At 44.5% G+C, this 26,881-nt stretch overlaps 1 protein-coding gene and 1 long non-coding RNA gene across 2 annotated transcripts; both read right to left on the bottom strand.

The window, feature by feature from the left end:
* Nucleotides 1-4,103: 4,103 nt before the first annotated feature.
* Nucleotides 4,104-10,284, bottom strand: LOC135397927 (uncharacterized). Its single transcript, XR_010423889.1, has 3 exons — nt 10,107-10,284; nt 9,650-9,850; nt 4,104-7,879 (listed from the first exon to the last, which is right to left on the bottom strand). It is a non-coding gene; the product is annotated as an uncharacterized LOC135397927 (long non-coding RNA).
* Nucleotides 10,285-25,869: 15,585 nt separating this feature from the next.
* LOC135398543 (piggyBac transposable element-derived protein 2-like) lies at nt 25,870-26,376 on the bottom strand. The gene has a single exon (XM_064629940.1). It carries the CDS (start codon nt 26,374-26,376, stop codon nt 25,870-25,872), a length of 507 nt encoding a protein of 168 aa, XP_064486010.1.
* Between the last annotated feature and the right edge of the window lie 505 nt (nt 26,377-26,881).

Raw genomic sequence — 26,881 nt, 5'->3', positions numbered from 1 at the left:
GCTAGTAACTTGTTCAACATGCTCGGCCCAGCTTAGGTTTGATGCTATTGATACACCAAGGTATTTTTGGTTCTCCACTTTACTCAACACAGTAGTGTTAATGCTATACGGAAAGGACAACGACGTTTTCTTCGTTCTAACACACATGAACACGCACTTTTTCACATTGAGCTCCATCTGACACATTTCACACCACGTAACAATAGATTGCCGACAGTTGTTTAATTTGACTTGGTCGTTAATAGTGTTTACACTAGAATACAAAATGCAATCATCAGCAAAGAAACGACACTGGATTCCCGGAATGGCGATGCAAAGGTCATTTATAAAAATTAGAAAGCCTGTAGTTAGTAATAGGAAGGGAGTTGCCTCAGGACAGAAGCCGCCGATATTTCGAACAGAGACTGTTCTTCTTCTGGGCACCGTCCTCATCATTGGCATGGTATTTAAAGGGTTAGGTGTGACGTGTTTAAAGGTTCATGCGAATTGTGGGTCAACAGCCCGGAGGGAAGAAAGGTCCGTACGGGTTTTTACGGCGGGAGTGAATGGCTGCTTTGTTAGAGTGTGGAGGGGATTATGTGAACGTAGTGATCTAGGCTACAGACCGGTTGCAGAAAAATGGAAGGCTCACGAACACGTGGACGAAACGGGACAACAGGCAAGAATTCGCAAGCATAGCGAAAGATAAGGAGGTTAGTGGTTACGTGGGGAAAATTCCAGAACGAGCAATTTTTTTTTTAAATATATATCTGTAATACAAAGTTGTGGCATGCAATAAAGAGAGCAGAAAGCAGTGGCCATGCAGAACATAACAGATGATAATGGAGGTAGATGGCAAAAAGCATATTTTATTTGTGAAGTGTTTCTAGGGTGCCTTGTGATTTGTTGATACCGGACGGGTGAAGAGCGTTGAACTTGTATATGATAAGACTCCCTACCACGTCTGTCACATGTGGATCTAAACCCGGTTTCTAGAATATATAGTTTAATGTTGTCAAAATTGTGACCAGGAACGTTAAAGTGTTCGGCGACTGCTTTGGGGAGTTTGTTGGACGTGTCGGTTCTGTGTCCGGTAAGGCGGTTGTTCATTTGTTGGCCGGTTTCACCAATGTATTGCATAGAGCAGTCGCCGCATTCAATGCAGTATATAACATTGGAGCTTGTGCATGTGAATGCGTGGTTAACGGGGTGGGTGTAATTGCTCGCAGTGCTTTTGATGGAGTTAGCGTGTTGAACGTGCTTGCATGTTTTGCAGCGCGGGAGGTTGCAGGGTCGTGTTCCCGTGTACGGGGCGCTCGTTTTGCTGATTTTGGCATTGACCAAGGAGTCTGCCAGGTTTCTTGCGCGTCGGTATGTCACCTGTATGGGATTTGTGAATATGTTGTTAAGTCGGTCACTGCTTTGGAGGAGGGGCTCGTGCTTCTGTAGAATGGCTTTGATGTTTGGAAGTGCGTTGGAATATCTTGTGATGAAGCTTATTTGGCACGCGCCGGGATTTTTTCGGTTTTCCAGAACCTCGTTTCGATCGAGTGTGAGTGCCTTGCGACGGAATTCGGTTAGGAGGGAGACAACGGCAACCTCGTCACAACCCTGTACAAAAAGCCAACTGACAAACAACAATACCTTCACTTCAAGAGTCACCACCCGCGTCACTGTAAGGTTGGAATTCCTAATGGGCAGAGTGTAAGACTACGCAGAGTTTGTTCAGACGACACAGATTACGCTGAGAAGCTTGACGAACTCTGCAGTACACTTGCCCAAAGGGACTATCCGGACTCCCTCCTAACCGAATTCCGTCGCAAGGCACTCACACTCGATCGAAACGAGGTTCTGGAAAACCGAAAAAATCCCGGCGCGTGCCAAATAAGCTTCATCACAAGATATTCCAACGCACTTCCAAACATCAAAGCCATTCTACAGAAGCACGAGCCCCTCCTCCAAAGCAGTGACCGACTTAACAACATATTCACAAATCCCATACAGGTGACATACCGACGCGCAAGAAACCTGGCAGACTCCTTGGTCAATGCCAAAATCAGCAAAACGAGCGCCCCGTACACGGGAACACGACCCTGCAACCTCCCGCGCTGCAAAACATGCAAGCACGTTCAACACGCTAACTCCATCAAAAGCACTGCGAGCAATTACACCCACCCCGTTAACCACGCATTCACATGCACAAGCTCCAATGTTATATACTGCATTGAATGCGGCGACTGCTCTATGCAATACATTGGTGAAACCGGCCAACAAATGAACAACCGCCTTACCGGACACAGAACCGACACGTCCAACAAACTCCCCAAAGCAGTCGCCGAACACTTTAACGTTCCTGGTCACAATTTTGACAACATTAAACTATATATTCTAGAAACCGGGTTTAGATCCACACGTGACAGACGTGGTAGGGAGTCTTATCATATACAAGTTCAACGCTCTTCACCCGTCCGGTATCAACAAATCACAAGGCACCCTAGAAACACTTCACAAATAAAATATGCTTTTTGCCATCTACCTCCATTATCATCTGTTATGTTCTGCATGGCCACTGCTTTCTGCTCTCTTTATTGCATGCCACAACTTTGTATTACAGATATATATTAAAAAAAAAAATTGCTCGTTCTGGAATTTTCCCCACGTAACCACTAACCTCCTTATCTTTCGCTATGCTTGCGAATTCTTGCCTGTTGTCCCGTTTCGTCCACGTGTTCGTGAGCCTTCCATTTTTCTGCAACCGGTCTGTAGCCTAGATCACTACGTTCACATAATCCCCTCCACACTCTAACAAAGCAGCCATTCACTCCCGCCGTAAAAACCCGTACGGACCTTTCTTCCCTCCGGGCTGTTGACCCACAATTCGCATGAACCTTTAAACACGTCACACCTAACCCTTTAAATACCATGCCAATGATGAGGACGGTGCCCAGAAGAAGAACAGTCTCTGTTCGAAATATCGGCGGCTTCTGTCCTGAGGCAACTCCCTTCCTACATCTCTACCGGTTCGCTGGATTTCTACCCATCTATGTAGTTAGTAATGTTTGATTTACCACCGCTTTTAAATATTGGTACCGCTTTGGCTACCTTCCAGTCAGACGGGATTTCATCCGATCTTAAACTGGATTGGTAAACGACACAAAGAAACTTTGAACACCACTCTGCATACCGCTGTAAAAAAGCATTGGGTATCCCGTCTGGACCACACGCCTTCTTCGTGTCCAGCCGGAGGAGCCTATCTAAGACACCCTCTGTGAACACTTCGACATCGCTCAGACCAAAGCAGGTAGAAGAGAAAGGCGTTTCTGTACAGTCGTCGTTGGTGTACACAGAGGCAAACCACCCGTTGAATTCATCCGAGATTCTCGCGCCGTCGACAACTGCCACCTCACTGAGTTTAATCTCTTTAATCTTATTGTCCTTTTTAACCAGATGACGCCAGAACCGTCTTGGATTATGTTTAAGAAAGTTGTGCATAGTAACATTAAAGAAGTGGAAACGAGAACGGCGTACTAGTGAACGCAATTTTTGACGCAGTACCGTGAGTGGAGGGAACCTGGATGGAACCTTTCTATCCTATTTATTTTACGTTTCAACTGTAAAATCTCACGCGTTACCCAAGGATTACGCTTCTTCCGCTTCACTGTGCGCAAAGGCACAAACTTTTCGATGCACTCCAGGGCCAAATCCTTAAAGAAAAGCCACCTTTTGTCAACAGAGACTGCGATATCCTCACAAAGCACAACAAATCGGTCAAAAGGTTCTTCCAGCATGTCCACAACATCAGTATCACTTGCCCTGCTGAAATCACGATATTTGTTGGTCCCAGTATTTGTCCCCCAGTTAATTGACATGTTCAATGTGCAAACAACTGCATCGTGGTCAGATATTCCGTCTGCGATCAATTAGCGTATTTGCTGCAGCGTGAGATAAGAAAACGAGGTAAATCAACTACTCGCCATCATTGGCCCTACGCGTGGGAGCATCTACCACCTGCGATAAGTTGTTATCAAAAGCGATATCAGTTAAGAGCCGACAGTGTTCACATCCAGCTGCAGGCAACATGTTTTTCCAGTCTATTAGCGGGAGGTTGAAGTCACCAGCCAAAATCACAGGTGGAAATTCCTTAGATTTCGTGTCGAGAAAGTGGGACAATTCATGAAGTACATCTGTACTTGCTCGAGGGCACCTGTAGAATCCTCCCACCAAAATCGAACAAGTGTGACTCTTTACAGCAACCCAAACCATCTCGCGCCCGTGGTCATGTTCAACAACTGATGCAGAAAAGCACTCCTTAACAAGTATGGCTACACCGCCTCCACGTGAACCACGGTCACGGCGGAAAACGCTGAATCCATCAGGAAAGATGTCGTTATCTTGAATGCTTTCGTTCAACCAAGTTTCAGTCACTACTGTATGTCAGGATCGAACGCAAGTGATATTGACTCCAGCTCTGCCACCTTGTTGACAACACTCCTCGCATTGATATTTAGCAACCTAAAGGGGCGCCGTCAACACGTGTCGTATCAGACGTCAGATTGTCGACATTAATTTTGGCACCAAAGCGAAGCCGCCCAAGGAAAGGCCTAAAAAGGCAGCATTCAGGCCATACAATGGTGGAAAGAAGCCTATCAAAATCAGCCTCCTGTACCGATATGTGGAATGAAGCGTATGACGCATGCCTCGCGGGCAGCTTGGTACATGTAAACTGCTCGTTGTTCAATGCGTTTGATACGACCTCAGACAGGTCTTCACTAGAGGTCGAGGGATGCAGCCTGGATACAAAGATGGCTTTCTCCCGCGGAGGTTTTGCCACAGCTCGCAACTTACTGTCTTTGGATGAGCCGATCGATGGCTGGACGCGCCGTCTCGGTAGGATCATACGAAACCCTTCATCGTCCACTGGCCCCTTCGAAGTATCTATACTCCCTGACTGATCTGGAAACTTGTTCCGATCATTAGTAGCCACCGCGTTGGGAAGCTGCCGTGCGATGCGACGTTGACTACCACGCTGACCAACCATTTCTTCCGCCGGCGGTACCATCGGTGCAAAACGAGTCAAGCTTGTCGGAGAAGCTGTGGTGGATGTCGACGAAGCAGCAGCACCATGAATTAGTACTCCCGCGTATCTGTCACACGGCGTCTTAACAGCGTCTTCGACGGTGGCTGACTGCGACATGTACCTTCGAAGAAGTTCCGTGTTGTGTGAAAGATGCACAAACAGGGCACCATTTTCCGCTCGTACGGACTTGACCTCCCTCTCGAGAGCGCTAACCTTTTCCAACAGTGTCCCTAGCAACTTGCATGCGTTTGCTTGCAAGGTATTAGTTGCTAATTACACAACCTACAATGTTACATACGAGACAAGAGTATATAAGTATGTTTAAAATCTTACTGAAAGCAGAAACCCGGCCTTCATAAATATTGCAAGCGACCCTTTGGGAAAGCCTGAGCACACAGATGGACTCTATCTTTGAAGGCGTGCAAAGCTTAACTTGAAGTGAAAGACACATTTCTCTAATATTATACATCTCCCTATTGCACATGTGCCATATTGCATTGTGCACCTATTGCCATGTACACACATGTACATCATACATCTTCCTATTGTAGATAATGTTGTACATTTTCCTCTTATCCTGGATACCTGTACTTTTCTCAGCAACTTCCACCTCTAATGATACAACAACAGTGAAATATTCGGTACATGACAGTTTGTGGTGCTTGTTTTTCATGTATGTTCCACCTTCAAAACATCGATTTTAACAATGAACTCGTAATCCAGTAAGTACAGTATGTTGCGAACAAATTCGATCCAATGCCAACACACTCACGCTCGCAGTACGTTTGATCACTGATCACTGAGTCTCTATAGCTCTACATATTAATTAACTTCAAAAGACTCTCTCATACGACAAATACGACAAAACATGTTGGACTCCAGAGTTCTTATACTTGAAGTACTGCGATATAAACCTAACCCTGCTGCGAGACACACTACACTTTCATGCAGGTGTAGCCGATCTGGCAGTATATGCTCTTTTCGATGCTAATTAGAACTTTTAGTAAAATATGTTTAGTTAAAAATCCGTACTGTTATAAGAAGTACCATCATTATTGTGCAAAAGAGGGATTGCTAAGAAATTACTTCCGACAGGAAAGCGAACCATTTTACAGTTCAATTCTTCAATACACCAGCACAAATAGCTAGACTGCAACTCACTAACAAGGTATACACCTATCCTCGATGACGGCACCGGAACAGTGTAAAAATTTTCGAGACGACGGAATGATTGAACTATGACTGAAACTTTTCCTCTTGACCTCACTATGTTTTTGACAACCGCAATACTTCCATTAGTGAGCTGTACTGTAGAATCGGAGTTGGAACCAGCAATCAGACAGAATCCCTGAAATTGAATTCTCTTGTATTGTTCCGCATCAGATTCCCCACTTTGTACAGGTCCACTGTGATGTCTGTACTTTAAACTGAAAGGTGGCAAGTTAGGCTTGTTCATTAAGAGTGCATGTGCTTCGAACAATCTGTTGGGAACAACAGCTGGGACAGCGGCTTGTGAGGGGACCGAAGTAGCTGCTTCAGCTTTTGTAAGCAATTTTCAAACGGGAAGCAGGAGAAACTATCAAGCATGCCAAATTAGCGTACATCATCCGTTATATGTATTAGAGAGTGGAAGTTGAGAACATAGATTCCTTTGCCATAGACTGTACCATGGGAAACAAAGCGATATAACAATGATTCAGCAAGGTCTAGCATTTCGGTGGTTGCATATGGCCTATTCAGCAATGAAACTGCAATGTTCAAGGTCAGAAAATGTTCATATATGTTTTCTTCAACTATTTTTTTAAGTACTACAGGGCCTGCATACAAAAGAAACTGCCTCCATTCCGTGGCCTTCCACATGCGCACTCCACTAGTGCCCTCGGCTTTCTGTTAAATTCACGAGGAATATGTGTTTTCATGTTTAGAAGCCTTTCAGAGATCATGCGCCTCGCGCTGTGGGATAACTTTGTTTTCGTTACACTTGTTGCAAGCCAAAAGCTAGTAACGATTTTCTTAACAACACCAAAGTACACTACATGCATGCTATCTAGTGGTACCTGAGAAACCAAGTCAATTCCCAGGTTGAAAAGTGGCGATTTTCCATTATGGTGTGCAGAATTTGTTTGAAGATTAAAGCTGTGTCTGGTTCGTTTAATAGCAGTTTGATCTCTGTAAATAACCTTCTTGCCTTCTGGATAATATTCCCCTTTAACTGCACATCTTTCACAGGCGCTGTAGCCTGTGTGACCCTTGATGCATTTCACAAAAGCGCGTGCAGGTGTGTCGCACACAAGTCAGTGAAAAGCTACCGTATACGACTTCCCACGGTACGTGAAACCCTCACTGGTAAGGGTCTTCATTTCCAAAACAAATCTGGCAAAGAATGTGCCAACACACTCAGGCTTTGCAAGTCCACAATAGACTGCGGCTGGGAAGGGCCTCAGAGGAAGACATTCCCTTACAGCGATAAGTATGGGCCAAAGGCTTACGTTCCTGCTTCGATTTAACGGCAGACCATCAATGTTTACCTGGCGGCTAAGCAAGTTTGATCTGACAAGCCTGGCTTCTAATAGCTTTTGGATTCCACGCAAAATTCCGAAGTAGACGAACTCCCCACCGCACATCTGCTCCAAGCGTACAGATTTTGGTGTTGACAGCAGGGTTCGTCCGTCAAGTGGCAGATCAGGGTGGTAGTTGTGAAGAATTTTTAACAAGCTTGACAGGTGTTGCAATGGAATTCCAACTTGGATAGCCCACACTGTAAGCTGCACAGAAAGTGTTGCCTGCATGGTAGCTGACTCAGCACCTCTATTCTCCGTGTTCCTATAAAACAAGCATAGTTTTCTGTCAAAACATAACCATCTTCATGGAACTGTCTACTAAATAAATGGTAGAATGTGGTACAACAACAACAACATATATATTGTGATGATGAAGGGGGAGGTTTTCCACTCTAGGAGTGGAACGCTACCCCATAGCTAGGGGTCTAATATGAGTGGTGACAAGGATGAGTAATGACGATGAGAGATGACGGGAATGATCGAAGTGGCGATGACGATGCTGGACGTGATCGTGATGGTGGGAATGTCCGAGGGTGCTGCTGGGGTCATAATGAGTCCTTTAGGCCTGTCGCCTCAAAGAAGTCAACCACGTGATGTAAGGCCGCCCTGGAGTCGGCCGCGGTGTCCCAAGGGCCGAGGATGGTCGACAAGTTGAAGGGGCGGCAGCCAAGGGTGGCAAGCTCTGACTGCAGTATACGCCTCTCGCTGACATAGGTCCGGCAGCGGAGGAGTATATGCTCAACGTTGGCAAGTACGCCACACTCGTTGCACATAGGGCTAGCCTCACAGCCTAGCTGGTATCGATAGGACAGAGTGAAGGCCACATTCAGACGTAGCCTGTGGATGAGTGACTTCCGAGGACGAGGAAGCTTTGCAGGCAGCTGGTATGACAGCGTTGGGTCTACATTTCCCAAAGAGGACATAGTTGGAATGCCGTGTTGCCACTGTAGGGTAGACCAGGAATCGGACAAATGCCTGAGGAGGGATCTTCTGTCTCCTCTCAAGGGTATAATGGGCATAGAAGGTCGTTGTTGGTGTGCAGCGGCAGCGGCAGCGTCGGCCTCGTGGTCCCCAGTTATTCCGCAATGCCCTGGAACCCACTGAAAGGCAACGTAGTGGGAGCGATCTTGTAGGGACTTCAGGGCGCACAGGATGTCTATCACCACTGCGTCAAGGGAACCGCGGATGCCCATGTTTTTAATGCACAGGAGAGCTGCTTTGGAGTCTGTGTAAATTACCCAGTGCCGCGGTTCACAGTCTTCCGCATATGTCAAGAATAACAAGATAGCATAAAGTTCAGCGGATGGCGATGAGGTACGGTGAGATAGACGACACCCACGTGTAACAGACTTTGATGGAATGGCAAAGGCTCTAGATGAAGTATCACTGGTCGACGATCCGTCCGTGTATGCAGCGGTACTGTTGCGGTATTGAGCCTCGATGAAGTCAAGGGCAAGTTGCCTAAGAACAAAATCAGGATACTTCTTTTTGTTGTTCTTGAGGCCGGGGATGGAGACAGTGACAGGCGGCGATGGCAACGTCCATGGAGGCACTTTGGGTGCCGTCTGGTCGACTATGAATTTGGGGATATGAGGTCTGAATGATGTCACAGCAGCATGAACCGTCGCGTTCCGTCTAGCGTGAAGCTTGCGAGTCAGAATGTGATGGTTATGATGGCACGTGGACGCAGATGTACAACAGTGCGTGCAACGACGCGTGCAGTGGTACAACAAATACGGCGTGCTCGTATAGCATGTGTATGAAAATGAGAATACAAGTTATACCAAAGAGACCTTATTTAATGGTAGCAAAAGGAAAAAATAAAATAGAAAAGAACGTGAACTGGGGACACAGCTTGTTATGACGAAGTCCCATTCTTTTCCGGTATGATGAAATGCAATTGACGTCAGATAGTTAGAAAACCCATACATATAGAAACGTCCTGTGTCAACCTCCATGTATACTACATCTTATCTGCCCTCAAAGTTATGAAAAATGCTGCCACGAGGAACATAAAGCAAGTGATACTTACAACTCATCTGGGTATGTTGGAGAATCCACATCAGACCCACTCAATGCTTCGTCCAAGTCCCATATTAACTGCATGTCAGATTCGAAACAAGGGCAATGACATGAAATAGAGAATAAACACTGGTAAAAGGTATAGGCAGCTTCTACTTCTAGGATAGGATAGGATGCTTCTGACCACTCCATTGGCGTGGGACTGCTATAACTGCAAGGCAACAATAATGTAAACCTTTAGAATAGGGTGGGGGTTACAAATGTAGTTGTACAATATGTATTATTATTTAGCTGGAAAAGAAGCCATTCTATGTACATGATGCGGTTGTGAATACTGTTTTTGTGGAAAAAACGGGTCCTTACTCTCAGAGAAATATGCTATAGAACAAGAGATGGACATGAGAACTGCAACATAGTCCATATGCAGGCAATGAAAATGGCTCACTCACATTTAAGTGTGTACTTACAGATCATTAGCAGAATCCTCCCATGGACGTGCAATAGCCTCATGGACACTGCAAATAAAATGTAGGAGAAGACTGACACATGCAACACAGCTGCTGTTAAACATGGTACAATATGGAACTGAATTTGTTGACCAGGTGCATGCACTTATCTGGTCAGGCGCAGACAGAGATTGCAGTAGAATGCACAGGAGTGGCAAGTTTCTTGTCAACACGTATACGCACACATCCTCCCCAGATACCTCAGAAGAATGGTCGTTATCAGGCTCGACAACACTGAAGACAAAAAGAAAAAAAAACAGAATGCGCCTATTAGGAACCGACTTTACTGTTACTTATCATGAGCATATGATGCTCGTGCACAGACGGTGTCGCTAGTTGTGCCGCGAAGCGAACTTGAACGCTCCTGTAACAGTATAAGCTTCAGGTGAGACGCATGAGGGGTCTTTTTTTTTCTATTATGGCATGAACAGCGAGTCCTCGTCAATGTGACCGACTGCACCTCATCGTAACGAACATGTCGCTGTGTCCATATGTGTCATAATACCTTTTATAATTATTGGGCATATGAATTGTTTGAGATATACCCCGTTACGTGAAGTAAATACCAGATAACCGCGGCATAACCTAAGTGAGCAGCAGGTATAAATCGGATTTAATCCGATTATCCGACGCAAACCATTTTACCGCGTGGCTGTGGTTGGATTGATGCCTTAACGACTGCTTCACTTAAGGCTCAGAAGCATGAGGTGAAGCCCACTTGCAATTTGCCGGCACCAACTTTTTTTTTATTGCATGTTAGCGCCGCGAAGCAACAGTGGCTATGAGCGGTGTACAGATGTGGACAGACGGAGAGAGGACAGCAGGAAGGAGTGGGGGACAGGGGGAGCCGGCACCAACATTTTAAGCGCCTAAATAAAGGCGACATATCCTAAAATTCATAACTTATCAGCTTACTACGCAGGCTTAACATGCAATACGATGTTGCATGCAATTGAAATTAAAGGACTGGTAAAATTTGGAAAGGTTAGTTTCGAAACGGATTTCGAAAGGCGAGGCTAGCTGTCACATCCGCACAAACCTAACATAACCTATCACTAAACTACCCCAAGATATCATAAACTGGTTGGTATAGTTTTAGGTTAGTTTAGTGCGGCTGTGGCAGCCTGCCTTGCCTTCGCAAATAGTTTAGATAATGAGGTGAAGCCAACTTTCGAATGGTGACGCCTGCTAAAGGAATGCCGCGGTATTATATACTGGATACGGCTTTCACGGTCATGGACCAATATCCGTAGAAAAGACTCCGCTGATCTGTGAAGTTCCCCAACAAGCATTTCTGAAGCAAGCGCAGAAGCGTATACTGTGACAACCGAATTTGAGTGGGAGCGCTGGGACAAACGCATTTTTACCCGATTACGCCCCGGATTTTCACAGAAGTATCACCGGACTTATACCCCGCAAATTTTCTACAACAAATAAATAAAAGCCAAAATACTCAGGTCTTTATAACAGGAGACACCACATTGCTATGACAAACTTCATTTGCAGAGACATACCCAAAACTAATTTGCCCATTACGTACAATTCAGTACACTTACACTTACGTACACTTCAGTAAGCCTGTGAGAGATTTTCAGTTCACTTTTCACAAAAAGCGCGCGATATGTATTTATAAAATCGCTGCGGGCACGTTCGTCTCGAGTTCTCCTCGGGAATGACACTATTTTTAACACACAAGAACGCTCTGGTGACTGCAAATGATTTGTTGATGTGTTACACTTTGATCACGTGACGGCGGGGCTCTGACTGCGCGATATTCGAATATCAGATTAACAAAATTGTCTTGTAGGAGTACAAAGAAAGGTGGTTATGGAAGACCTGTCAGTTTCAAGAACTCACCGGCCTCCCAATATGTCGTCTTCATCAGATGTGGCGGTGCCATACACTTCCCGAATGTGACCATCAACACGTTTCTTCCGTTTTCGTTGGAGCTGGCGAGATGAGGTTCCCTTTTGCTGAGCGTAGCACATGCTGTCTCAGTAAGTACGTTCCAAGAACGTATGTCAATAAGAACGGCCGAACGTTTTCCGCCGATAGGAAAGCTCACACGTACAATGATTCTGTGACGACGGGTAAGACGTTTTTGACGCCGCTCATGGGACATCATTGTGATGCCACGTGACAGCGTGAAGTGCGATAAAGTCCTCCCCACTACCCAAGCACTCTGTGCGCCCCGGCTGTGATCGTTTGTTGTTCTGTTGTCACTCTCACTCAGGGGGCGGGAGTGCCGTAGGGTGTTCGAACCCCTCCCGAAGTCGTGCCTCCAAGTGCATTCGGAAAAGAAAAACTAGAGAAACAATCTCTCTTCCATGTAAGGTTCGGCAGCCCCTCCAAATTATTTTTCTCGACTGGATGCCGCATTCATAGTTATAGTATTGCCGGCTTTTTGGCTATCGCCTGCAACTGAAATATGCTGTGTGCCAGTTTGTGAAGTATGCCACGCGGCTGCTTTTTTTTCCTTTATATATGCTATTTATCTGGTGTTCAACTTTTTGTAGTCTATATATCTCAGACAACAACTAGCCAGACCTGGGAACAGAAAAAGTGTCCGCTGAGCAAAAATGCCGCGCTATTTTCTATTCACACAATTTAACATGAAACTTGAAAGCATTGCCCTCGTTCCTTCCCATTTTTCATAGTAACTCATTCACCAAGCCTTCGTACAATGTATGGAAGCTTACATGCTTCGCCCTCCGATGCTCGTATTGTTCACACATGACACATCTGGTCAGCTAAAGAGGTACACTATGTTTTGCTGTTTTTATTACTTTTCAACTTTCCTATTTTGACGCATCATTTGCGTAACATAATACGCGATTACACATTGCATTGACATATATAATTATCAACTCATGTACACGCAAATAACAAGCGCCGATTAGTAACTTTAATGTTCATGTATTCGAATGCTCTGCTCAAGGTGATGAGGTAATTATTTTCTCGTGTTTAGGCTACACCTTCAGTAAGCACCAAAAAGCGCAAGTGTGTCGGAACATTCTAACTTCCCGCCGTACAAAATGATTCAATGTCTCATTTTAGCGTGATCAAAATCAAGATCCGCTTTTTTATGACAAATGATACCGTATGGTATCTCCAATTGTGAGTTATTGCGTGCCAATAGTCAGTACGTGCATTAAATTGACCCACAGGTTTTGCGTGCCACTAATGCACTCTTTTTACTTTTGATGTCTATTGCATTTAAAGCAGCACTGCGGTCACTGATCAGTGGAATGGACGTGTCAATTCCCCTTCATGTAATCTAGGTCAATTCTATTTCAAGCGGTTAACTGTATCTCATATTTGTATCAGGGGAGGGAGGGAGTATACTTTTCTTTATTTGTATCAGAATCGAAGTATAAATAATTTTGTGTATTTCGAGTGACCAAGATTCGGTTTTATTGACCTCGTAAGCAGTACTTGTACTTTTGAAGCGGCCAGCACACTCGCGCCATACGTACTGCAGGCATGTGTGCGGCTCCAAAAACGTATCGTGGTGGAGAGGCTCCCAAAAGAGAGTCCCGCCGCAGGGTTCCGCGTCTTGGCGGCAACAGGTTGGGGATCAGCAGTGGGCGACCCGGCCGATGAAAGAATAACCCACTCAGAAAGCCTTCCGGCAAGGACGACGGATATAGATGTGGAGATGTATGGATTTGTAGACTTAACGCGAAAGAAAGTTGAACGAGTGACTCATTAACCAACTCTAAGAAGACACTTCAAAGCATTTATCAACAAGTCAATGTGGCCATACGTGGGAAACCACACATCAGATGGTCGCAATGTTGGTGAATTTTGAAGAGAATGCGGGAACTATCGTGTCTTGGAGGAGAACTTCTCCGTTTTCAATACAGAGTGAACCTGTTTGTGTAGCCAGCTAAATGTTTCACCAGTTCGGAGTGGGCTGAATAATTCGATTTGTTTAATTCATGTTCTCACAGTCGTAGAATAATCCGCCCACCAATTTGTCCAAAGTCTGTGGCACCAAACAGACAAGAGAATTAAGTAAAAAAGAAAGAAAGAAAACAACAAACAAACGAACAAATAACAACTCCAACGTGAACCTTGTCAGCAAACAACGCGATCGGTGATATCGGTGACAATATTTACGAATGAGCACCACTATTTCTTCTTAGTCGTATGTTTTACACGCACAGCTTGATACCATGTTGTCGGAGTTTATTTTAGATTGTTCCCTATCTTGAACGGCTATTATTTCATTGTCTCTGTTTCATTCTTTTTTATTATTATTATTTCTGTGCGACACGCCATGATAACACAAGTGTTTCAGCTGCTTCATAACAACGAGAACGACGCGCGCAGCATAAGCATTTGTTGCCGGTCAAAAAATGATTTCTCACTTCGCTCCGCAACTGATGGCTCAGGCTCCGCATTTACGGGATTTGCGGAATATGCCGAAAAACACCCGCCGAATGAAATGCTAAATCAGGTGCTACGTGTCGAAAATGTCGGTTCCCAAACAGACTCCTGTTTTCCTCCGGAGTGCCAACTTGCTTTTATCCATAGCTTGCTTCTCACGTGGATTGTACTGCGCTGTATCCACTAACCTCTACGTCAGGGTAATGATTCCAGCGCCAAGCATAACTTATTGCGCGCGTTCTCCAAGATCTATACTGTCAACCAAAAGAAGGAGCAGCTTGCTGTCGGAGTGAACGTTAAGTAGTGATCTACTACTTGTAGCGTTAAACGAAGTGCGCGAATGTGCTGTAAATTGTAGTTTGTAATAAACAGTCCTTTCTTTCAAAATTAACTTGGTGTGAGTAGCTGCCAACTTTCGGCGTCTCTCAAATGCTGAAAAGATTTCACACACATACACACACACACACACAAAACAAAAAGATTAGTGCGGAAAACTGCGGAATGTGTGCAAAAGTGCCAGACGACCTGAACAGAATTGCTTCGGTTTTTCACCAGCAGCATGGCCATGTGTTGTAAATATCATAGCCCACATTAAAATGCCTGAAAAGGAAAGAACGAAAAAGAAGATTGGGGGGAGGGAGTGGTAGTGGCATTGTCTACTGGGCTAAGCGCTTGTTACTCGCGCCAGGGACGATGGGTGAGACGGGTTTGGATCTTACCGCCAGCAGTGCTGAGTGTCTGGTTTTCCCCAGACGATAACAAGCGTGCCGGCACAATTCCCTACGAAATCTGCTCGCGTCACACGTCCACCTCCGAGCAACGTGCCGCGTGGCACATCGTGAGGCAGGGCGCTCGTAACGAACGTACGATATACCAGCATCACGATTCAATTTGTACTGTTCCAGTCCGCTGGATTTGCGTTCATAGTTCTCCATTCCTCCACAATAGAAAGGTAGCATGCTACTCCTATAGAATAAAGAACGTCCCTATCACGTGATCAGGTATAACTGCTGTTTTTGTTCTTCCTTCCCTTTGGTTTCTTGCACATAATCGCAACGAAGTATCTAATATAAAGCTTTTGTGCTGGCTCCACATACGTCTCTCCTCTCGTTTTTTTTTTCAACATATTTTCGCTTTTTTCGCTGAAGTTGGTCGGAGAAGTGATTCCCGGGAACTTGAATTTCGCGACTGCCGACAATTGCCTGTAGATCCACCATATATAAACGAACATATACTGGAGAACTTGCATGGGAAAACGCCAAAACATATTTCCACGCGAAAAAAAAAATAAAACTTCTACATTAGTCATTCGAAATTTCTGGTTCCGTATGTTGATCGCCTTCACAGATCATTTTCCAGCTCATCGTGGCATCGAAGAGTGTTGCTACGGGTGTTCTTAAGAGTGTTCTCTCATTTTGCTCACGGGCTTGACAGCTCGAGCTTCCGCCTGTCATTTGTTTTTCGTCACTGAAACATATCAGGTGAGTGGCAGCTATTTCCCGTGCTACCATCCATTTTCGTTCCTTTTGTTATTCACTCCCGTTTGGAGATATAAGAACACCTGCTTGACCAATCTCATGCGATTAGTGCTACCGGAGCATAATTGAAAGTGAAACAGGACTTTGGGTGCGAGAAAGGTCTGCCATGAACGAAAAGTGATGGCAGCTTTAGTGCAAACTTTTCTTTCTTACAAAGTATCCATTCCTGAACACGATCCAGTTTCGACACATATTTTACAATTCTTTCAATGGTTTGTTCACCGTATTTCCCTATGAAATCATGGTTTCCAATTGCGTCATTATGCGAAGGGTGGGACCTGCCGTGTGCTGACCTTTCACACTCTCCCAGGGCCACAACGAATATATGCACTTTTCAAAACACATACGAAGTGCTTCAGTTTTCACTACTCGCGTGTAGACATACACAACAATCACGCAGGTGGGCGAAACACACGAGGCAGGATAACATAAAGCAATAACTGAAAATACAGTGCATTCTACGTTCCTATAACCGGCTCCGCTCGAATGTCCCTTCGCCTTCGGATGCTTCGAAACTTATCCTTCGAATGTCCCTGAAGTGTTCGTACAATGAAAGAACGAAGTCACCGACATGGCTAGATTTCCTTCTTTCATTATTCTTAAGCACTTGAGGCTTTGTGTGTTGTGCTTTCATCTGTGTTTCTGCCTCATAACATCAATTCCCATCGCCCGTTCGTACAAGTCACCGCCCCTCTCATCCCATATGCTACTTGCCGCTTTACTGACCCTTGATGTTGCCGCTGGGCGGTCGGAACAACCCTGTAGGGTCGGCTGCAAAGCTGCCGCCAAAAACTTCAAGGACACAAGGATACGTGACAGGAGCTTTCGGGAACGACGGGATCAGAACATCGTCAACGTTCAACGTGCCGCGTTCACAGTTCTGTGCTCAGATTTGCCATAGTGTTTCGGAGGACCAAATATCACGTAAGTTACTTGTTACAGATCATGTTGTTCTCGCTTGACAACAAGGAGAGGGTTTGCTTTATTTGGCCACTTAGATTTGTATAGAAGAAGGGAAGGTAGTGTGGATTAGGCTCCCTATTGTGGATGATCTGAACAAGGCCTGAGCTTGGCCACACAAATGTGACCTGCACAAAGTTTGTATTTCCATCCCTTGTTCGCATCTGCCCCTCTTTGCTCATGCGTTCCTTTGCGGCTTTTTCACTGAGGGCTTATTTTTTACCTTCTCAACTGCGTACGGCCCCGTGTACTTAAAAAGAATCGTGTTGATAGAATATCTGTGAAGTAATATTGTAAGAGTAAACAACTGAAGCAGAGGAGCTGCCTCAGTACACCCACGGACTGCAATGGCTGCCCGCGTTCTGCTCTCACCAAAAAGAAGAGGATATCTGTAGGATTAGAAATCCACGTTTTGTTTTATCCAGGGTGTCGAACCGCAAAAAAATACGGGTTCGGTTCGGGTTCGGGTTCGCGTTGTTTTGATTTCGTTCCGGTTCAGTTCCGGTTCGGCCAGGCCAGAAATCGAACCGGTTCGCAAACCGGTTCGCAGCCCCGAACCGGTTCAACGCTTCCGTTATATATGTTCCATAAAACTGCTTTTATCAGGAAATGCGTGGCTAATAGCTTACTGCTGTTGTCTGCATTGACGTCTCTAGCGGTGAGGTAGCCCTTTAGTGAGAGAAATGAGAAATGATGAACACTTATTGCAACTAGAGTTCACGCTGTTGAAGCGGTGTAGTCCTGCTACTTTCTGTTCCCAAAATATCTTTTTTCACACGCACAGTGTCAGCAAGATACACTTAAAGGAAGCTTAATAAGATGGACAGCGTGTCATAGACGACAGTACTTGCCGGCACACTGCCTTCGCAGCGTGAATCGATCTGAAACCGTACTGAAGCATGTCGAAAATAAGCCTGCAAGCCTTACTCTGTCCGAGCTCACAGCAGTGTACTTGTTAATCCACAACACAACGGCAATATGTCACGACGATACAACTGCGCTACCAATAAGCAGAACCACATTTACTTTTCAAAGCACGACCAATCAAACAGGCACCGTTCTGCTTACGCTCCTTCTCCACTTCTCATGTTTCTTACTTGTTTAATTTGTGCTGCTCACGTGTAAAGGGAAATCTTGGGCGCTTATTTGATCACATATTCGTCCTGTAGAGCTATATAACTGGCCTACTCCATTCGTGTTTCATTCGTCCGCGTGGCACCTGGTCTCTGAAGGGTAGACGCCGCACCGCGTGCGTGGGGCGCTAGCCGCGGCACTCACAAGGACAACTGCGCTTCAACATGTTAAAAAGACGCTGAAAGTATACTTACTATACGTCGTCGTCTGACTGCTAGGTGAACATTTCTGAAATTTATGATATAGGCGCGTGATGATGATACCAATGTGTCTTCGTTCGGGGATAGAGAGGAACTCTTATGCTGACTTCTTTTATGTGCGAACCGTTTTGTTGCGAACCGGTTACCGCTATTATTTTTTACGGTTCTGCTCCGGTTCGGGTTCAACAGTGTCATGAAAATTTCGGTTCGGGTTCGGTTACGGCAAAAATAGCGGTTCGGGTACGGTTTTCGGTTCAGGTTCGGGTTCGGTTCGACACCCTGGTTTTATCTGTTCTGTGAAGAATCGGCGTAGTCAAGTGCCATGCACTGTAGAAGTGTAAATTTCGCGGTGTAAATAATTAGCGAATCCGCCTGGTGGATTATTTGGGAAGTATCCTGCGGGACCTGAATTCCGCGGCATGTGTATGATAAGATATTATACAATGGGGCGACTGTGGTTAGAATGCTTTAAGCCTGATGCTGTACCGGAGCATCTGAGACGTTTTTGTGGAACTGGACTCCTCGTTTACAAAATAAAAGCATAGTCAATAAGATACCCCAAGGTGTAACTGTCACTAAACTACAGTTAATAGGTGCTAATTATACTTCGATTAGATTTGATACGTGCAGCCACATCCAGGACAATTTTGCAGCTCCCCCTTTCAAAGTTAGTCTTATTTTATGGTATATCGCACATACCAATTTTGTGTTTAAAATTCACTTAATTTAAAGGCAGATACACAATTGCTGAAACTGATTTTAGGCTTTGTTTGACACAGCCCCCAAGACGAGTATAGAAAGTGGAGAGTGTGCGAGGATCAACCACCGTAAGTATTGTGTTGCTAATGGTGTGATAAATTAGTTTTTCAAGTCTTAAGAACAGGGCTGCGATGTATCGTTAACTCACGGGCTTTGAAAGCATCTTATTTAGGCTTGAGGGTTGCTCTACTCGTACTAACACATTATATTATTCCCTGCAATGACATGAAAGTCATAAACAACTACTAAGGTAATTTTCAAATTACACAAAAGTGTGCACCCGGGGCTGTGGTTGGTAGATGTTTGACAGGATCGTATGGTAGCCCCTGAAACCACCGAAGAGAGAGGGAAAACATACACACTTTTGCTGCGCTCTTGACTGGAATGGCTTCACCTACACGGAAAACAACTATTTAAATGTCCCACATAACTGCGTGAAACTGCACAAGTCCATAGCATTGCTGATTCATCCTGATGAAGTATAGGCTTCCTGAATTAGAACGCTGAATATGAGTGTTGGCTTTACCTGCAATCATATTGTGCTTGAATGTACAGCAGAACATCTACAATTACGGCAAGGGATGGCCAGATATCCTGCCCTGATGTTTATGGAAGTCACACGCTTGTGAAAGCTTGTATTAACACACCACCCTCTATCATTCAACAGCTAACAGAAATGCAGTACACACATACATATGTTGATTGCAGCATCAGGGTTGCGTACTGCTTTACTGTTAGCTGTGGAATTACGTTTCACTAAACTGGATGGTGTGCTAGTATAAGTTTTCGTGATCACGCGACTTCTCCGGCAGTACATTTGACCACTGTCATAATTGTGGATGTTCTCCTACATCCAAGGATACATACAGTTACAGGAAAGGCTAACACCAAGATTCGAACAGAAATGCAAGAAGTCTATGTCATCAGGATGAATAAGCAATGCTGCGTAAATGAGCCTTCAATTAGATTGCTACTGTCGACGATAGAAGATATTGCTGGCATTACGTTTCACTGCTTTAACTTGTGTGGCGTCTAATCAGATGACCGAACATTTAGAGTTTTTTCGTGTGTAATATTTTAAACGCAAGAGCAGCAAAAGTGTATGCATCCTTACTCCCAGCTACATATTTCACAGCCTTTAAGTCGGTGTTTTGTATTCATACAGCAGTGGTCATAGATGCTTCCTTTCTCAGGAAATAATAGATCCTTAGATTTTGCAAAACACCTTTCTGTACGTTGTTTTTCAAACGGCATATTTCCTCAATTTTGACACCGTTGAGAACAGGACTCTCTCAGTTGGAAACATCTATCCCATTTATCTCCTGGTCTACTGTACCGTAGTGTTCTGTGTGGTGTGTTATATGCTTCACTTGGGAGTGATATTGTTAGTTCAAAGAGGCCTGGTACAGAGCATTTATGAGATGTTTTATATGACGTTTTCATATATCTCTCATTTCAGGCATGTTCAGAAAGATCATGCATCAACTCAAGGGCATTGTGGACGATATGAAAGTTGTTAAGAAAGATATGAATCAAATCAAGGAAATTGTGCAGCAACTGCAGAAGCAGCAGGAGGAGCTAAACACAGTTCCACCACCCCCTGCTGCTCTGAAAATCCTCCCAGTGACAGGAGATGATGATCTGGAGGCGGTAGAAACATGCCTGGTGACTCAAGAAAACTTTGACGCATTTGTATGTTGCTTCTTCTTCAACACAATGACGCTAAGTTCATTCACATATGGTAAGAAACTTGGACACCTACGTGAGACATCTCTTTTCTAACAGGTCAGTCACTTGTGGACAACTGGCGGGTCATCTGTGGCAGAGTGCACCCTGGAAACGTCCTGCGAAAAATAATGACGTTGGACGTAGCGGGTGTAATCTGCTACTCAGGAAAAATGCGGACAAACGGACTTTCAAGTCACTGAAAATGTCCGATCTGTTGCATGGTCAGCGCACTGACTTTTCCTAAAGAAATAAGCACCACGTATGTTTCAGAATTGTAGCCAGTCATCAAATGTGGTAGTTGCGATCAGGACGCGCATCTATCAAAACACTGAACTGACGAGAAACATCGTAATTTATTGCATGAGTCTTATTATTCTTTTCATTTTCTTCTTGCAGATTATGCCGTCAGTTCATGGACTTAATTTAGTATGTAGGGGCAGTAGTATTCAGTGGCACAAGTAACTCTTTAGATTACATACAGCAATGTTCCGTCTGCATTTCACTTTGCTGTTCTAAGAATATCTATTGGAAACATACTTCAGTGACAGCGATGCTTTTACACCAAAATAAGTGATGTTTAGCTCCAGTTGTTCCACATAACTCCATGTTATTGGATCAAAGCACTTTCACAAGCACATTGCTTCCCACAACAGCACTCAGAGTCGTACGTGGCTATGCATGCATCGCCTGTGCCAAAATTTGTATTAGATATGCAAAGAACGAAGAAGTTGGAGGCCCTCTGTGTGGTTTGTTTCGTGCCCGGACTCAGGCTTTCTTAGCTTTAATAAAAAACAATTGAAAGGGTTAAAATGCTACTATCATTAGTTTCATGACTGGGCAGCGGCTTGCTATTAGGGGCAGATCTGGAGGGAGGGGCGGAGCTCCTGGGGTCCTGACACCCTCAAAATTCCCAACTTTAACATAGAGTCTAGCGGGCAGATACTCAATACACACTGCATGTGCTGCCTCATAAGGGGCCCTCCTCTCAGAAAAATCCTGCGTTGCTTCCGATATGAGCTTCGAGCTCTGCTTTCCGAGTGCGTACTTGTCACAAGCAGGAAATTATTCTCGTACTTTGAAGTCATATTCAGTGTCACAGAATATGAAAGCCATTATATGATTTTTCGCTAAAATAGGTATCTCACTTTTCAGCTTGTGTCAGCAAGCTATTTCCGTCAGCCGGGGACACAGAAATCGCAACTGTAGCGCGGAACTTCTTCAGGTTTGCACCAGCGGTGGTAAAAAAGAGGCAGCGGTAAGTCATTATAAGGGGCTTCCTGTGCTGCCTTGTCTGGTTCATCTTGGGTGTTGACATAAGAGCTTACATGTAGTGTTGTGCTATTCACCGCCTATAAATGTCATTTAGCTCTCTATAGCTGTTGAGCATTTTACGTGCACTTGTTAAGTTAGTCACCTCGTGGTTTTTACAAGTTCACACTGACTGAGTTCACTGAGTCTATCTTCTTGCATCATGTTTCAGTGAGGTGGTAACTTTGTAGTCATCCATTCTACAGATGAATTGGCGCATTACGGCCAGAGTACATGCTGCGCAATTAAAATCCCAATCATTATCATCGTCATCATGATATATGTGGTAGTTGCTTGAGCTGTACATATGAAACAGATAATTATATATTCCAGGGGTGACAATGCTGATGTGACTGACTTTCAAGATGTATGAGAAGAAGGCAGCCGAGGATTCACATGAACTCCCCTGACACAAAATATTCTGAATCTTGTACATAAATAAACGCGCATAAAAACATCATTGATTTTCTTCATGAATGTCCAATCACACATTATAGATGGTGTGTCAAGAACATAACATGCAATTAACCTTACAGAAACATTCTAATGAAGAAATGTAGAACAAGAACTATACATTAATTACAATGGGACGATGTGATTCACCGCAACATTTGCAGTACCATACCTCAGTGCATGTGAAGAAATGTAGAGAGTTCTATTGAACCATGCAAAGAAAATGTATAAACGTGTGCTGAAGGGCAACGTCGAACAAACGTAGAAAGGTGTACTGAATGGCAACATAGAAAAAATGTAGAAAGGTGTACAGGGAAACAACGTAGAAAAGAGACATATCTCGAATGCTGAATCAATGTGAAAACAAAGTTGGTATACGTAGAAATTTTGTAGCAAAATCACTGTTGATCCTGCTATTGTACAACGCGACATTTTCTACGCAAAATCTATGTTGTTTGCTGACATAGATTCTACAGTGCTACTGTAGAACATTCAACGTTTTGTTAACGTAGATCCTACATATCGATGTTGACTGGGATGGTGGTGTAAACAGGAAGTCCAACACGAGAGCGAATAAAGAGGGAGAGGAGGGTTCTTATATATTTAAGGCTTCCTTTCTCAAAATAAAAATTCTTTGGTTGGCACTTCAGTGTGGTGTCCTCGTCTTTTTTGTGTTCCGTTCTCGTCTTTTCCTGCACAGGGGGCTTTGTCGTTTTAGCTATATTAGACGTAAGATGTGAAACAGTGATTACGTTCACAAAGCATATGCACAAATGAAGTTTACTTTGTTGTAGATCACTGATTATTGATTTCTTAACAAAATTTGTTTGCTTTGCTTTCACATGAGTCGAGGCATGCATACAATTAAGAAATCTGTGCAGCAGTAAAAGATAAGTAAATCGTTTGTATTACACGTTACTAATATATGCAAAATTCATATTCACCCACCCATATGATTGCTGCCTTTTCCACACAAACACTTCATGCTTGATGGAAGTGAAATGTGGAACACCGTAACTGCGTACACAAAATATGTGCACACATAGTGGCATTACTTTGCTGGACGTAACTACTTATTGTTTTGAAGTAAAATTTGTTTATGTATGGACGTGTACAACATATCTGGCCTGAGCTCTGTCCTGTGCCATGATCGTTACGTGTGTCTGAATGGCACGTCGTTCCGAGGAACTTTGAAATCACGTGCACTGCGCCTTCAGTAAAATATCTCACTTGTGCACTTTCAAAGTGTTGTCTCTATGCGAAGATCTAAAATGCACAGGTGACAAGTGGTTGCAAAGCAACATATGCGCTTTGCCAGTATGTATGATCAACACAGTGAAGAAGATTTTCTCCAATAAGGAGGGATAAGCAATATCGAGACTGCTTTCCATAAGCAGAAGTATGCTGTTCCCACTGTGGTCAACCATCATACCAATATACGCTTAGTGTAGGCTACTCGTTTTGGTGCAGGAAGAGGGCAGGCTACTCACCAGTGTGCTGTGAGGGTTCGTCACCGTTGTACCTTAGAGATGAGCTGCTTGATAATCACGATAGAGGAAAAGAGGAAGCATCGAGTCATTGATCTGTAACATTTTGGTAGATGTCTTCTGTTTTTCTTTTTTTGCTATGCCTTCCCTTCTGGTCCATGGAGGCTTTACATCAGGATTATGCCATCGAGGTGTGGTCACATTTCGTGATCTTTGGACGTCTGCATTTATCAATTAGGTTTTACCATTAGCAGCATTGCAATGCGGAGTGTTTAACATTCCATCCTCCCCCTCCTTTGCAAATATATCAAAAACATTTCAGAAATATTTTCGTTCAACATGTAGTTCCAGATGTGCCTGCATATGATAGATTTGTAGCACGCCAAAACCCGCAACCACGAAACCGAAAGTGTCATTCTAGCTTGTGCATGCGTTACAATGCGAGCGTTACAACAATCGCTAAGATTGTCAAAGACAACATGGGTTAGTTGTTACTAATTTTTACCTGTTTACTGCATCATTTTTCAATAAATTCCTTTGTTTAAGGAAAGATGGCATAAAGACAACAGCGGCGTTTTGTGCCGCCGTAACGGGCGAACTTCGGGTTTCCGGGTCTGGCAACTGCGTTCCACAAGATGGCAGCCTCCGCTGTTTGACGCTGATTTAACGGCAGCTTGACCCACCTGGCCACTACATCAGTGCTGCTCTTATCACGTGGCACAGGGTGTGCTACCACCTTCATTATCAAGACAGAAAAGCAACCTAGTGGTGTGCATGGACTGAGAACAATTGCAACAATAAAAACCAACGTCCGACATGCATGGGCAGGGGAGGCAAACGTCACTGCTAATCCAAGACAATGTGCGGTCAAAGATTTAACACACAGCGGAGAACAGCACAGTGTCGTCTCTGAGACAGACGCATCTGCGAAGATGTGCAATGAAGAAAAAAGAAAAAAATGGTGTTCCTTCATAAATTGTTTGCAGACGATCTACCGGACGGATTTTTGTTCTGAAAACAGCTACATATCAGGTGGCCGAAATGAACAGATGTTCTCATTAGGACAACTTCGTAGGTTTTATAATTAACTGGTTAAGCAACGATTTTTAGGTAATTAGTGATTCGACGATTGAGCAACAGATGGCCAAGAACGTCCGCCGGCCCACACATGATAAATGTGAAAGCAGGATGTCTATTGCCCTTACAGACCCATTAGTGCATAGAGTTGAATTGTTGATATGTCTGGCTCAAGTGTTGAGGCATGACGTAATTGTATAGAAATTACACGGAACAAGTCAATTTTCGATTTTTTATTCTGAAAAACAAATGATATGTAGCGTCCGATATATCGGACACTATGCACTATGCAGTCATGCGGTGTGAACTACTCCCGCTGAAGCTACATTCCGAGCTGGCTACTTGGTGTGATACTCCTCAAAACAGTTAGGGTGAAGTCCCTTGTCGCATTTCGAACAAACGAACTTCGTTTTCAGGGTGCAGAAGCCACAGCACCCCTCCGTTGAATTCAGTCGCGGCCAGTGGCATTTACCATCGTACCGAACGTCAAACGGGAGTGGTGCTGAGATTTTGCCCTGTCGAGAAGGCGTACCGTGTGGCATGAGCAACGTCAACGCAATATCCCTGCGGAAAGCCAGGAGGGAGCTGGCTTTTTCGTGGTCAGGGTGCACCCTACGAAAGAGCAGCCACGCGTTGACGACTGAGACGTCGAGCAAATAAGCAAAAATTGGCCACTCCATTTACTTTGTCACATCTTTATGCGATAGGTCGCTACCTGCTGGTCTATGTTGTCCACTCCGCGCATTCCTTTATTGTAGTGTGCGACCACCTTGGGCTGTGGCACCGTAGCTTGTTTTCGCTCCTCACGTGACCAGCGTTTTGTTGCACCCACATCTGTCCCATCGTAATTGGTCGCCACAGTTACAACGCTGTTATCGATCCATCTAACAACCAGTACGTTCTTGCGAGTCCTGTAGTCGTAGCTGGCTCGTTCAAGCTTTTTCACCTGGGACTTTGGCTTCAGGGGACAGCCATCCACTCGATTTTCTCGCACAGTACCAGTTGCACAGTATCCCATCTCAGAAAGATGTTCCAAAAGCTTGACTGACGTAAAATAGTTGTCGAAGAATATCTTGTATCCGGAGTTTGGTGGAATTTCAGCGCCTGTCAGAAGTGACAGGACGGTATCCCCTCCGAGTACGAACTTCTTTGCAGGATCTTCAGTCTTCCCAACGTATATTTCGAAAGACAGCATATATCCGCTTGCTGTGCAGATAGCTCAATTTCTGAAGCCGAACCTTATGGGCTTGCCTTGAATAAACTGTTTTGCGAAGTGCCTGCCATAGTAAGGTATCATACTTTCGTCGATAGACAAGTCTTCGTCGATTGCGCCGTGACGCTTGAATTGGGCCTTCAAAAGCTCGAGAAACGGTCGAAGCTTGTACAAACGATCCGTGGTGTCCAGCTTGCTGCTGTCGTTTAGATGAAAACAGCGCAGAATAGACTCAAAGCGGTTACACCGCATGCTGTCAGCAAGGATCGTTGGAATGTCACTCTGTCGACACCAGAACATCCTTTTGTTTGGGTACTTGGCATATCCTGATAACAGAAGACCTCCTAACATGACTAAGATTTCATCATCTGTAACGGACAGGTCCGTGTTCTTCTGTGCAGCGTACAAATTAGTTTGCTCGCGAAAGAGGCGCATTATATCCTTGTTCAGGAATAGTTCAAGGAACTCGTGACGTGGAACAGTTCTC

The sequence above is a fragment of the Ornithodoros turicata genome, chromosome 6 (assembly GCF_037126465.1).
Source record: "Ornithodoros turicata isolate Travis chromosome 6, ASM3712646v1, whole genome shotgun sequence".
Classification (NCBI taxonomy): domain Eukaryota; kingdom Metazoa; phylum Arthropoda; class Arachnida; order Ixodida; family Argasidae; genus Ornithodoros; species Ornithodoros turicata.
Note: the sequence above shows the minus strand (reverse complement) of the source record. Positions and strands in the feature narration are given on the sequence as shown.